We start from the raw sequence: 15,495 nt of genomic DNA, 5'->3' as shown, positions 1-15,495 counted from the left end.
CGTCTTTGTAATATATCATGTGTCCCAATCTGTAAAACAATATTTTGTGCATCTACCTCACTCTATTACTCTCATTCTAAGAACTTAGACAGTTTATGTGGCGTGTTGCTATCAACAGCTAAGAAATATAACCTAATGCACCATGTATTTCACTATATCTGCACCGGACAATTCCCGACGAAAAATAACTGGAGAAAGATTGTAGTAAATGAAATAAGTATCCACGAGGAAAAAGCATGGAAATACAAACTATCATGCAGAGCTGACCTGTCTCGATATTTTAAAATACACACAGCACTTTCACCTCATATGTTATACAGCATGACATTGTTATATCCAGAACTGAGAGAAGAACTGCAGTATGTAATAAGAATTGGATCCGGAACCAAAATATCAAAAGAATGTAAAAACTGTAACACTTTTGCTAATGATTACTATCTCCATGTTATCCTAAACTGTGGATGCTTGCTTTCAGAGAGGGATGTATTCTTCTCAACTCTAATAGATAATCTTGATGTTGAAATGTATGTCAAAATAGAGATGATGGAAGAGAATGACATGCTAGCATTCTTTCTAGGGGCCAATAACAGTGATATTGATGAAACAACACGGCATTTTACTATTATAGAGTTCTCAAAATATTTGTATAAACTAAAAGATATCCTCAATCACTTGTGGTAATAATCTAGCCAAGACCTGACGGTTGGTGACCTGTATATATTTGGAGAAATATTCCCATATCCTATGCTTGTACATATATGTATATATATATGCGTGTGTGTGTGTATGTACGCTTGTTGAATACTCTGTTACCTAGTTATATAATTGCATGACCATGTTTTCTGGATCTTCGGACCTATCTGGAGGAAATAAAGACATTCATTCATTCATTCATTCATTCATCACCTTAGTGCTTCGTGAAAGGAGGCTCTGGGCCTATTGTAAGTATGGATCCACGTTTTCACTATGTCACTGCATCTTGCTGATCCCTTATCTGATATTCACATGTGTTGTGTGCTTGTCAATGACCCGTGCCATGATTTGCAAAATGCTTGATTGATGCCATAAAAACCATGTTTATGATTGCACATGTACCAAGTGCTTAGCTTAAAGTGGATCTTTTCATAAATATGCGTTACCATATCATAATATATCCAATTTTAAATGGATACAACTTCAAACAATAAATGTACGTTAGAGCAAAGTGTGAGTACACGGCTTGCTGTTCACGACCAATTCTAACTTGCATCTTAACGAGTGACCTGTGGGACATTTAAATGTAAAGATAATTAGTATTGTAAAACACGACCAACACAGACAAAAATATCTATATACAATAAAAGTTCATTGGTGTTATATTTTTAGGTAATTTTCAACTGAATTAACGGTACATTGGACCAAAACATGTGCGCACAGCTGATCGCTATCCGACTTGTAAGAGGAACAACAATTCATTTATCTAGTCTAGTGATGTTTGATTGCAAGTTTACTGTATATATCTTTGTTTTTATTCATAAAGTGTTTTTTTTGTTTTACTTCCAACGATGCAATATAGACTATATAGTTTTGACTGGACCAAATACATGAAATAGCAGTTCTGCTTATGTCCATACAAAATGCAGTTTTCCTTGGTGTTTGTTGAGTGTCGTGTATAAGTTACTATAACCAGGGTGGCTTATAACGCATGGGTCATCAATGAACCACAAGACCTGCATTTTAGCGAGGGATAACTCCATGTCTATATCAACACTGACAATGTTTCTTGGAAAGAATATTTTACAGTGCTTCTCACTTCAGTTCGCTTCGCTATGTCAAAGATATTTTATAGGCTCTTCATACAGCATGAATTTCTCTCTACGCAAATTACTTGAGTTGCCGGTGATATTTCTTCCTCATATAAATTTGACTCTGAAAGTGACATTTTTGTATTTCGTCGTGACACTGGTGTGACTGTGGTGCCGAATACATTTTGAACAATAAATAGGTTACTAAATGATTAATATAAATTTAGAATTCATTTTAGTGCTTTTCCTTGCCTTATGTCAGCTATTTATAGATCTGGGTTATTTTTTATTTCAGTAGCCCATGCTTTCTGCAAGAGGCATTCAGATGGTCAGGTTCACTGACTTGATCAGCGTAGTTGCGTAGAACGATGCTCATGCTGTCGATCTCTGGACTGGACCCGATTAATTACAAACCGTTGGCATAGAGCAACAATACTGCTAAGTCCATGGTAAAACTAAACAAACTCACCCACTCAGCTCGGTGTTTGTACGTTCAGCATACTGACAAGCAAAAAGATCATCGTCACCCCCAATGTTTGGGTTTTCTTTAGAACATTACAATAATATATACAACCAACTCCGTGCTACTTCGTGATCAACTCATGTCCATCTTTTATTCTCACGTTCACGGTCACATCATTTATTTCCCCAAAAAAGTAACATGAGTATTTTTTTTCTAAGGGAAAGAAAATCTGGAAGTTATGACTTTATTACCTATAAAATAGAAGAAAGAAAGAGATTCCCCAACGATCGCCGGTAAATGAAGCCGAAGACAACACGCAAGGCCAAAGGATATGATTCTTAACCCATAGGTTCGGGTGAAATTAGGGTGTGCAACGGGTGTGTTTTATGTTAGTTTGTTCTTAACACTCAGCAATTTTCCAGTAGTATGTCGGCCATCTCTAAATAATGGAGTCTCGACCAGACAGCCTAGTCACTCACATGAGCGTCGATCTACTGTGATATATATACAGGAGCATGTCAGCCATGTCGCATAGAAACTGGTCCGACTTAAGTTTTTATTGTATAACACGTGCCATAACAGGTTTATCTCCCCTGCTAATGCACGCTGTGACAAGCAGGCTACCTCAGTGTCCATGAAACAGGAATTGCCTGGTCTTGTGGACCTGGTAACTGAGTGTAACTTCTTTGAGAAGCATTTAGGAGTTGGTGTGATCAACAGTTTTATGGATATACAGCGTGTTTATAACAATATGTGCGATGTTTTGGTGTTGAATCCGAAGCAAGTGATGAATTTGTTTCTTTGTTGGTTAACGACGCACTCAGCAATTTTACAGCTATGTGGCGATGGTTTGTAAATAATCGAGTCTGGACCAGACAATCCGATGATCAGCAGCATGAACATCTATCTAAAATTCGATGCTTAGTCAGCGCGTCAAGCAGGTAAGTGTGACCACCCGATCCTGTTAATCGTCTGGTGTGACAAGCATGGGTTGATGAAGATTAATTCTAACCCGGATCTTTACGGGCGGGATTAGAGTCCGAAAAGAGTCATGGTGTCTGAATGGACAATCCTAGATTTGCTTCATAACAGTGTTTGCAATACTTTATTTTACCAGTTGACCATCAGGGCCTGCAGGCTTTAAAATTCACGGGCCCTGAATGAAATCTGCAGGCCCATTTTGTTAAAGTCAAACTAATGTAAACAATATAGACTACACTGCACACAGTTTTACACAGTTTTACAGTTGATCTTGACATGATGGATTATGGGTGATTCCCGAACGCTAAAAAAATGGGGGAAAATCTAGTTGAAAAGAGACGGATAATATAATGAAGGCCACAAGGGCCTGCAGGTATTTAAGACTAACGGTACGATACAATAACAACAGGCACTGGACTTCCGGGTCGGCGATTATTTCCAACGCCGCTTACTTAACATGGGTTTTATCTTCAACACCGACACGTCGAACACATTGTTATGAAGAGGTTATCTATAATATAACTATCCGCTAGGCTAACAGTTGTTGAACTGGCATCCATCTTCCACAGCTTTACTGCGATTTTCAGTAGTTTCGGGCTTGTCTCTCACTGAGCGAGTGAGTATGGTTTTACGCCGCTTTTAACAATATTCAGCAGTATCACCAGAAATGGGCTTCACACATTGTACTCGTGTGGTGAAACGAACATGGTCCTCAGCGTAACGAGCTACCCAACACTGCAGCAGATACAGCACATACAGTATGGTTCACAATTATTGAGAATAGCTAAAGCATTTCATATTATCAAACGAGAACAAATCAGATAAAATTGAATGTATTGTTAAAGTGAACTGACCTTTTCATGTTGTGTAGGTAACAATTTAATATTTTATCAAGTCTCCTTGAGCTTCACGGCACAGTCTAAGACAGGTAGGCATACTTCCTATCAGAGAGGTTAGTGTCTCGTGAGTTATGCTGTCCCAGTATCGGACCACTTCTCTCGTCATGTCTTCAATTTTTGTCAACCCCTTTTGATTCACACATTCCTTCATCACCCCCAAAATGTTCTCAATGGGATTTAAGTCAGGACTATATGCAGGAAATGGTAATGCAGTCACATTTTTCTCCTGAAACCACTGCTTGGCATGTTTTGCGGTGTGTTTAGGATCATTATCTTGCTGCAAAATCCAGTCATTTCCATAAAACACATGTGCACTTGGAAGGAGAAAATTATCTAATATGTTAGTGTAGCGTTGACTTGTCAGATTTCCCTGAAACACACACAGCGGGGTCGTTCCTAATAAGGATATCCCTCCCCATACATGAAACTTTGGGCTGTATTTAGGTCGTCGATACAATGGTGCTGACGCAGACTTTGTCCATATTTTCACATTATTGGGATATACCCATATTGAGCTTTCATCAGTAAAAATCACATTTTCTCAGTCAAAGTTTTCATGTGCCAAACACCACTCAACACGCCTGTCTTTATGTTCTTGTTTCATGAGAGGAGAAGGAATTCCAGTCTTGTTCTCACATCCAAGATCAATCAAATTTCTTCTAACTGTAGATTGTGATACAACTGTTGATCCCCTTTCTATCATTTCATACCTGATGTTGGAGATGCTTGCCCTTTGCTTTTTAGACGCTAAAATTCCCAGCCGGACGCGATCTGAGAAGTCCAATTTTCTGGGTCTCCCTGATCCTTTCTGGTGCCCAAAATCCTTTCCCTCTTTAAAATTCTTCCTAATCCTATACACAGTAGAAAGAGGAGTTCCTGTTCTCTCTGCCAATGTATTTACATCATCAATTCCTTGATTACACAACTCAAAAATCAACCTTCTTTTATCTTCAGCAGACATTGTTGATAGTGCTGAGGAAAATGACGTCTGCTACAAATTCAGGGGAGGTAACTCTAATTGTACTATACTCAGTAGGCCAAGATGAGTTACCTCCCTTATACCATTACTTAGTTTTAAGTATCAGTGAATCAGTTGAGGTGTTAGGATAGCTCAAAGTAAAAAGAAAAATTCTCAATAATTACGAACCAGACTATATGGTGTCCCGATGGACAATCCTTTGCCCGAAATCTGCCGCTGTTCTACAGCGGTCAATGAACACCCTGCAGGATAGAAGAACGCAAGGAGACGGTTAACCATCTGTTGGCTAGCAGATGTGTTGCATACGTTGGGAGTCCAGAATGGAAATCGAACTCGCAATATTTATATGTTTAAGATACCGTTATGAATTGGTGTATGCTTTCTTTTGTCTAGCAGCTTATAAATGAAATCTGTCTGGTAAGTTGTGATGGAGACCTCCATCTGTGTCATGTTGCACATGACAGTGTTCTGTTTAGTTCATCTTACTTGTGTTTAAACTTGTTTAACGTAACCTAACAAGAACTAGCAAACTCTGTGTATACACTCAAGGTTCTAGATCTCTTGGCGCTGTACCAAGTCGGTGAGTCCTATCCCCAGCAGTGCGTTGTGTCTCATGAAAATAACATAAAAAAACATTTGAAGAACGGGGTTAAATGGCGAATACATGCAAATAGAGGGTGAGTATGGTTTTATACCGCTTTTAGCAGTTTTCTTCCAGAAATGCGTTTCACTCGTGGTACACGTGGAGGGAATCGAACTCGGGTTTTGGTATGACCAGCGAATGCATTAACCATATGGCTACCTAATATCCCCTTGCCAAAGTGAACAATGTTAGGGCTAATATTCGTCTATTTTTTAGTTCCCAGTCCCTCAAACTAACAAACACTCTATTTTTCACTAGAAAAACATATAATACAGACTATTCGTGACGAGCATAACAACTATACCACCCCAACGCACTATATGCATAGTGATATTGTCAGGAAACTAACTGAAGTGTCTTCCTAATTTGGGGAATTTACACATAGCAAAGCAAAAAATTAAGTACGACTTGGGTTTGGCTGATAAATCCCATAACAGAATTTCGTTATTCTCAAAAGGATAACCACCGTTTGACAACGGAAACCCCGACCACCGTCATCAGAGACGTGTGTAGTGCCATTTTACGTCCGTTTCAGTTTTACTATGCGCAATTTGTAAACTGTCTGAAGGCGACTCCAGACGCCTTATGAGGTTAGAGCCCCATACTGACGAGTTTTACTTCATGGTTGCCTAAACCTCACAGTTTGCTTTAGTGGTTCACGATGTTCTAGTTTGATTTCTTCTGCAGGTTAAACAGGAAAAAAAACAACACAAACATTATGTTTTGTTAGCTTTGCTGGAGATCAGCCTTGATGAAATATCAAAGGCGTTGTCATGCCCTGGTTGAAAACTGTGTCAAAAAGAAATGAAATGTGTGTTAAGATGCAGCTGTAAATTGGACGGTGACACAGACTGCAAAAGAATGCCACTACAGAACGTTTAACAAATATAATATCTCTATTTCTAATTAACTTTTATGTTTATGAAATTTGTCAATACTCTAGATCTATTTCAACATGAACGCTGAATTCATACACTTGACAGCTATGTTATGATCAAGTTCACGATATTACAGTGGTATCGATCCTATTGATGATGATAGCACTGATGACGGAGTTATTATCTTTGATGATATTACTGACGATGGTGTTTTTGTTGATGATGATATTGCTGACGATTGTGACTTTGTTATATTACTGACGATGGTGTTATTTTGCTGATGATATTGCTGTCGTTGGTAACGAATTTGTTTTATGTTGGTTTATGGTGTTACTTACAAACTTTGATTTTGTTGTTGATATTACTGACGGTGTTATGTTGCTGATGGTGATGCTGACGTTGATGTTGGTCTCTGTTGGTATAGCAGGTACCTTTTTCAATAGTTCGAGTGCGTGAGGGAGTGAGCAATATTCCAACAATATCATGGCGGAGAACACCCGAAACTGGTTTCACACATTGTACACGTGGGGAATTAATCGCCGGTCATCGTCATGACGAGCGAACGCTTTAACCACTAGACCATGTCACCATCTCTTTGTATGGTTCGACTTTGAAATGAAGTGATCACATATCCCAAAACATTGTTTTGATTCGTTAACAAGCATATTTGACCATGAAGGCATGTCTGTCTTATGACCCCACTTTCTAAAGGGCATTCGTAGTTCTAGGTTGTGAGATCAGTGACGCTCGTCGGAGGGAACACACACTGAATTAAAAGGCTGACGTTGTGTGCTGGCGTATAGGAACCTGAGAGCGTGAGTTCGAATCACCCATGTGTGAATGGGTACCTCGTAAGGATGAGAAAACCGCAATAACACGTTGCCCCTGGCTGCAAGAGTTGTATGGTCCTCAGGGAGTTGAGATAGATATTAGGATGTGCCGTAATGGACCCAAAAAAATAGCAGCTCCCTCATCATTTATAGCGCCGATTCAGACGCTTTAAATAGACCCTGTGCCATACTACTGACTGCGCCGATGTAGACGTTTTTATCACATAGACTGACAGCGCCGATTTAGACGCTTTAATAATACTGACTGTGCTAATGTAGACTCTTTTATAATATAGACTGCACCGGTTTAGATACGCTAATAAAACAGACTGCACTGATTTAGGCATTTATATAATATGGATTGCGCCAGTTTACACGCTTTTATAACATAGACTGGGTCGACTTAGACGCGTTTATAATATAAACTGCGACAATGTAGACACTTTACTAATATTGACTGCGCAGATTTAGAATGGTTTTATAAGATAGATTGCATCAATTTAGACACCTTCATAATATAGACTGCGCAGATGTAGACACTTTTATTATACAGACAGCGCCGATTTAGTAACAATAAAGTATACGAGTAGTGCAGGCGATTTCGCTTTTAATTGTTGTTTGTCGATAAAATACATACTGGAAAGTAACACGTATAATTCTCCGTGGTAGTTATCCCAGTTCTGGTCGCTACTCCCAAGTCTCCCATCCCAAGCTGCGTGTAGGTGTGAATGTTCCGTGCCAAGCGGACAAACAGTTAGAGATTGTCAGAGATTAGCTTCACACTGGTCAGTGTTCTATTCACAGTACCAGGAAATCCCCAGGTCTCATTCAGCCGTGTTGACCACTTGATGAAGCCTCGCCATAGTACGCTTGGTTCTACAACTTTCAAACATCAGCCAGCGGTTCCCACAACGCTGCTCAAGATATATTCACTCAACAAGGAAGTTACTGTCCCAAAATATGTGGCCGAGTCACTGGTCTTCCAACAATAGGTCGGCTCAGGAAAGATTGGGGTGATCACAACATTTACTTAGTATTCAGCGGATTGTGAAGTATGCTGTCTTTATCGTACAAACGTTCACGGCTGTAGTAGTGAGTTTGGTTTGCGAGAAAAGGTACTGGGTTATTTACGTACCAGCTATATGCGTGAGGAAAGTTCGAAATGACCCCTCTGGAAAGGGTTTAGAACCTACGGTGATCGAATCCTTACGAGACTAAGGGTCGTAACTCTGCATAGCGTAATACAGCGTTTTAGAGGACAGGGCTCTTACTTGTTCTAGAGCGGAAAAACATGTCTCATTATCTGTATGATCTAACAGTGAGTGTGTTTAGTTCTATTCGTCACTCAGCAATATCAGAGTTATATGTAACTAACAGAATCTGGAAAGACAATCCAGTGATCAACAGCATGAGCATCGATCTAAGCAATTTCAAAGATTATACATTTATGCTTAAAATTACCGAGTGAACCCTATGAAAACCCTACAAACAATAGAGTCTTTCCCATATGAAATCTTGATTACGATCACACGCACGCACGGACATATATCATGTCAAAGTGGGGAATACAACCCGACCTTCAGGCGTAACAAAAGGACACTCTAACCGGCATGCTACACCACCGCTTCCCACAGTCATATCACAAACTCCGTGTATGCTGAATGTTTGAGCAGGATATTTTTTAAAATGTCTGTGCGGGATACTTTAAAGTAAATAAACCACAGAGTATTTAGTCGGAAGAGGCAGTGACGCCACAGTCCCGGGTTTGACGCCGATGATACAAGATGTGAAGATCACTGGGTTTACGCAGCGTAGAAACCCTTAGCTCTCTCCTATGCATCTCCATAAACATAATTTTCTCGAAGATGATGATGATGATGATGATGATGATGATGATGATAGGTTTCTAGGTATTCCACATACCAGTATCAAACACTGGAAATATCTCATATTTTGAAGATAACGAAATAATTCCAACTCTTCACAATTTATTCGCGAACACCAGGTGTTAGGTTTCATATAAGGCCGATACTTTTCATGATTCTGGAATATGTTTTCTGTCGCTTTTATTTACTGACACCCAAAACAATGGAAACCGAAAGCGTTTACGCCTGTTTGTGTTATTTTCAAAACAAGGGTTGTAAAAATATATGCTAAATTCATTTAGCGCACGGTAAAGAGAAATATCTCACATACAACGGTTCTCACTCAAAGCTGTAATATATTTTTAACACTCTGAATTTCTGTGCAAATTTAACTCGTCAAAAGTGAAAGGGTTGCAGGGTCCTCAAAGGTGTTTGTGGTTAGGTTGTGTTAAGTCACAGGAATACCTGTCTGTTAATCACGGGCACATTGTTGGTCTTTCTTACAAACATTTTTGTGGCGAAACTGTAAAAGTAAACACAAAACGGGCCGACAGTCGAAACCAATACTTTCAGTTAATGAAAAGAACGCCCACGTAATAGCTCTGTTTACACTGACGATGCGGTAGCCTAGTGGTTAAAGCGTTCGCTCGTCGCGCTGACGAATCACCCGGCTTCGATTCCCCACATGGGTACAATGTGTGAAGCCCATTTCTGGTGTCCCCCGCCATGATATGGCTGGAATATTGCTATAGCAGCATAAATCTAAAATCCTTCACTCACCCTCTTCAGAACATGTTATAGTGATTCTTGTTTACACAACAAAACTAAACCCCGACTATAATACCTGCAACAAATAAAATCTCAAAATATTAACAGTTGAGCTGCCATCAAACCCATGTTCAGAGTTTCGGGCAGATTAGTACAGTTGCATTATCTGTACATAAAAAGAATTCGGGTTAGAGTGAGTGAGTGAGTTTAGTTTTACGCTGCACTCAGCAATATTACAGCTGTATGGCGGCGGTCTGTAAATAATCGAGTCTGGACCAGACAATCCAGTGATCAACAAGCCTCACCACCCGATCCCGTTAGTCGCCTCTTACGACAAGCATAGTCAATTCGGGTTAGAAGTGCTCTTCAGCAATCCATGCTTGTCGTAAGAGGTGAGGTCAGGTGGTCAGGCTCGCTCACTTGGTTTACGTGTGTCATCGTACTCCAGCCGCGCAGATCGGTTAAACAATAAACAAACAAACAAACACACGAAAACGTAAAGTGGTTTGTCCTTGACTTTCAGCATCACTGATTCAAGTAAAGGGCACCGAGTAAATTCACTTCGAACACGTATTTAGCGTTTTCTTTCTTATGTTAAATAACAGTAAGACATGTGTATTTTTCTACTGTTGTATTTGCATTTTGAACAATGTAACAAATTACATAGATTGCATCACAAGTAAATCTCAGGGGGATACCCTGTTGAGAAATCAATATTTACAAACTCAGACAAAGGACTTTTTCTCACTAAGTTTCAGGAACGTGCATGAACAAGTATAAGATACAACAGATATTTCTTTCGGACTCTGTTGCACTAACTTTAACAACGAAAACAAATCATTTGGTCGCTGAGGAAAGAAAGTAAACATTTTAACATGACCACCATTTGTCTTCGAACTTCAAAACCCATTTGGATTCTATTTTCCGTTCACATTAATTCAGTAAACGAGAAGCTCCCAAGGAGGATGTCCCCGTTATACAACCGATCCTGTAACTTCTGATATAACGCAAGTACCTAATTGCTGGCCTGAAAGCAGGTTGCCTCGTCTTCATATGTGCATGTCCAGTTTATAAAGTCATAGAAGAGACCAGCAGGACAGGACCTCTTCGCCAACTGGCCTTCTGTGCACACATAAAAACTAGAACAGTTTGACCAATCAGGGAACTCAAAGTACATCACGTGGTCTGGACAGACCATGAGATCCGGACCTGAAAAGGAAGTGGTGTGTTACACAGAGATAAGTGTCCGCTATGTTGAGTGAGTGGGTGTTTATTTATGATGTACACATGGATATTTCAGTAATGGTGTCAGTCTAAGGCAGACACTCCTGTTTATGTTAATCTATTGAAGAAAGAAACAAATTGTTAGGTATTTCGAGTGAGTGAACAGAAATTTCTTTTAATTCCCATGGCGTGTTGGCCTAGCGGGAAGAATGTCAGCTTACACGACAGAGTTTCTCACTATTTTGCGTGGTATTCTTGAGGTTGTTGGTAAAGAGATGACACAACTTTTAGGATGATCAGCTTCTATATTTTAACAACTGCAACGGTTCGGGATATAGGTTCTGACACCATTTTCAAGCATACGGGGAATGATGGGGTACATCAGTACATATACAAGAAAAGATAACAATAAACATTGGGAAAATAAGGCATCAAAGAAAGTTACATGATCAGCTACGACATTAAACAAAATATGATGATGATCATCATCAAATGAAATATTTATTTGATTGTATCATATGTTACATTTAACCACTTTCTAACTGGCACTGTGGGATACTTTGCATAACGTATGGTCACTTGTTTGATCGGACTTGATTCAGACCCCGGATTAATGGTTAGCACGTGCACGCTACGATAGCCTTGAAATTTCACATTTTAAAATTATAGTAACAGTTGATATAAAAGATAACAGAAATTGAACAACAATCAAAATTAATTTATCTGGGACAAGACTATTCGGCCTGTACTGTACTCGTTTCCACAAAAATAAGTGTCCGTCGATCGCTTATGAGACTGACGGTAACCTGAGTATGCAGACCCGACGAAAATGTCTTCGGAGACAAGTGTACTGACCTGAAGTGACCACCTGATAACCGGTCCTACCCATGGTGACAATTCCAACAATAAGACCGATGAAGATGTTCAAATATGAAAATCAATAGGGCCTTTATGACATCTATGTTGAAATACCCATTTATTGAAAGTACTCAGCTATTTGGACTCTCTGTTTAGTATTCGGGTAATTATTTATGAAGCATAGCGCATTTTTTCCTTTTCTTCACTCAAGAATTGATCATTTCAAAGTGGCTAGCACGATAACCATAATAAAAAAATCATGCATGGTCATTACGCCGCACTCAACATTATTCCAGCTTTTGGGCGGCGGTCTATAAATAATCGAGTCTGGACCAGACAATCCAGTGATCAACAACATGAGCATCGATCTGCGCAACTGGGAACCGATTACATGTGTCAACCAAGTCAGCGAGCCCGACCACCCTACCGTCCTCTTGTATTTAGATAAGGCTCGACTTTCTATGATATTATTATAAAGAATGGGTGAGTGAATGTTGTTTTAAGGTGCACTTAGCAAGTTTCCAGCTATGTTATAATCTGCACACACAACTCACAAAGATGAATATATTCAGGGCTTACATTTAGATGGTCTGCTGATTCTGCAGCGGGCATTCCTGGGGTAGTCGCAGTAACCCCGGGCAGCGTTGAAGTGGAGGGTGACGGGGCAGTTCATGACGTAGATCCTAGTGTTGGCACACACGATGTACTGGTTGCAGTAGTCGGGGTGAGGGAACGATCCTCTCCTGCCGTCGCAGAGTTGCACCCATGACGTGGATTGACCGAGTGACGTCAGAACTGTGCTCAGAAATAATTTCGGTTATCATTTCAGGTTAAAGTGAGTGAGCGAGTTCATGTCACATCGGCAATATTTCAGTCACGTCGTGACTACATTAAGGTTAAAGACGACGGTGGTGTAGCCTAGTGGTTAAAGCGTTCGCTCACCACTCCAAAGGTCTGTGTTCGATCCCCCACATAGGTACAATGTGTGAAGCCCATATTCCGGGTGTGATATTGCCGAAATATTTATAATAGCAGCGAAAAACCCAACCTACTCACTCACAATTAGTAATATTCATCAAATACATTCAAGGTTTGTAACCAGTGGAGCAGAATTCCGATTGTAGTCTGAGGTTTTAATGACGATGAAAGATACCAACAGTTCATATTACACGAATACGAGAGCATATGGTTTTATGCCGTTTTTAGCAACACGTTGTGTGGGAACATCAGAAATACGTTTCGAAGATACACACACACACACACACACACACACACACACATACATACATACATACATACATACATACATACACACACATACATACATACATACATACGTGTGTGTGTGTCTTATTATCAGTATATGACGTTACCTTTAAACACTTACGAAACATGAAATGTAACAGTGAGCGTAAATAGGGATATTTCTATAGAATTAGGAAAACACTTTCTTTGCCACTGCTCTAACTAATTCAGGTTCGACTGTTCAAAGTATATGGGTCTCTAATTATCTCACTTCTAAGACTTGCTGGGATGAGAGAAGCCGATAATTATGTAACCTTTGTCCTTTTCCTAAGGGATGTTTCACTAATTATATAAACTATAGAAGTTAGCTAACTCTATGTAACATTCCTGTTACGCTTTAAACTTCTCTATCATGCGGCAAGTAATGCTTTATCAAAAAGAAGCCATGTATTCCACTACCCCACATTCAAGATTGAAATACAGCTGTATATCGAAAATGCGCTTGACTTTCTTAAACGTAAAATGGCGAGAAATTGTACAGTCGTGTCAGATCAATCATAAGTGAGTGAGTGCGTTGGTTAAAGCATGATGGTTCTTGACAAGAACACGACTCCCTTGTTAAACATCAAAGCTACTTTCAAAGAATTCAAAGAAACCCAAATAAGTTCCAGGTTAGATTTAAAAAAAAAACAACATCCCACGTTTTAAACAAGGTGAATAACATTTTCAAAATCGAAATGAAAATAAATAATTGTGTACTTTCTTACATATATCTTTAACGTTGGTTTAGATTGTGCTTACCTGTAGCGCAGGCTACCACCATCCAGAGCAAGGTATCCATCATTCAGAGGTTCAACAAAACATCAGCTTCCTATATGAACATCTCCGGGCATAGGACATCACCCTGTCAAACCCCACCCTTTAATTATCTAGTAGTAACGGATGTCGTTCGCCGTAATTGGCTTCATCCTGGCTTGAATGAAATCTGATTTATTCAAAATCACATCTGAAAGAAGAAAAAGTATATTATCTATCAGAATTAAGGTGGCAATTACCATGTTTTACTTACTGAAGAGATATTATTTCAAAAGTGAAATATTCTTTAATACATACGTCTACAACATGAGCCACAACTGTTTTTTCTTCTTTCCCAATTAAAGGTTGAATATATATAAAGGCTGAGTCCGCTGTATTATGAAAAGATGTATTTTAGTGAGTGTGAATAAACTGCATTAGTGGAAGAAATAAGCTGTGGACGTGAGCAGCACAAAAGATAGAAAGCTGCCACTCTGTGCAATGTTTATGCAGTCAAGCCGGTAAGATCTTCGTAGCCCGGAGAATGTAACATATGTAAGCTCTTTGTTCGCGTTAAGACGTTGTTTGGCCATAACAACATAGCAATATTTTCATTGCTTTGCTCAAATAAACGCTGTGTGCTCTATCCATGGATTGAATTCTAATTACCGCCTTGTGAAGAGCTGAGTGCTGAACACGATAGGACCTGGATGTTTTCAGAGATTGTCATCCAAGGATTTGTGACGAAGTGTATTTCATGCATCGTAAATACTTCGAATTTTCATCAGTAACATGTTACTTTCATTAAGAAGTTAATTATTAAAGTTTTCGAAGGATTTCAGATAGGTTCTGTCATTTAATTTTATACGTTTTGTGTACGATGTAGAGTTAACGGTTTAGCGTTTTAGATTATTTTTACATAAATGTGGGGGGTAAACTTAGTACAGGTTCACCGAATCAATAGTTGAGAAATAGCCAAAGATGGGGTTGGGGGACGTAGAAAAGGATCGGGTTGGGATGGGGGAGTGGGGGGTTGTGGCCGTGAGGCTCGGCCTATAGTGCTGTTGCTGATCTGGAGAGTTATCGTGCGCTTTCCGACATAATGCGTACTTCGAACACGGATCTACCAGGCCATTTAGAGTTTGGTTGATAGAAGGTGATTTCACTAAAAGATTTGGCAGCCTGAGGTGGGCCGTCAGGCCCGCATAATAAAATTTGTACATGTATAAAATTTGAATTTGGAAAATTGTTGCAGTCAGGGTTGTAGGGTATGATGGACTATG

The 15,495-nt window shown here is 39.5% G+C and overlaps 1 protein-coding gene across 1 annotated transcript; it reads right to left on the bottom strand.

The window, feature by feature from the left end:
• Nucleotides 1-11,105: 11,105 nt before the first annotated feature.
• On the bottom strand, nucleotides 11,106-14,258 carry LOC137284631 (chondroitin proteoglycan 2-like). Its single transcript, XM_067816526.1, has 3 exons — nucleotides 14,219-14,258; nucleotides 12,752-12,967; nucleotides 11,106-11,299 (listed from the first exon to the last, which is right to left on the bottom strand). The coding sequence occupies exons 1-3, from the start codon at nucleotides 14,256-14,258 to the stop codon at nucleotides 11,106-11,108; spliced, it is 450 nt and encodes a 149-aa protein (XP_067672627.1).
• Between the last annotated feature and the right edge of the window lie 1,237 nt (nucleotides 14,259-15,495).

This window comes from Haliotis asinina, chromosome 1, assembly GCF_037392515.1.
Source record: "Haliotis asinina isolate JCU_RB_2024 chromosome 1, JCU_Hal_asi_v2, whole genome shotgun sequence".
NCBI classification, from domain to species: Eukaryota; Metazoa; Mollusca; class Gastropoda; order Lepetellida; family Haliotidae; genus Haliotis; species Haliotis asinina.
Note: the sequence above shows the minus strand (reverse complement) of the source record. Positions and strands in the feature narration are given on the sequence as shown.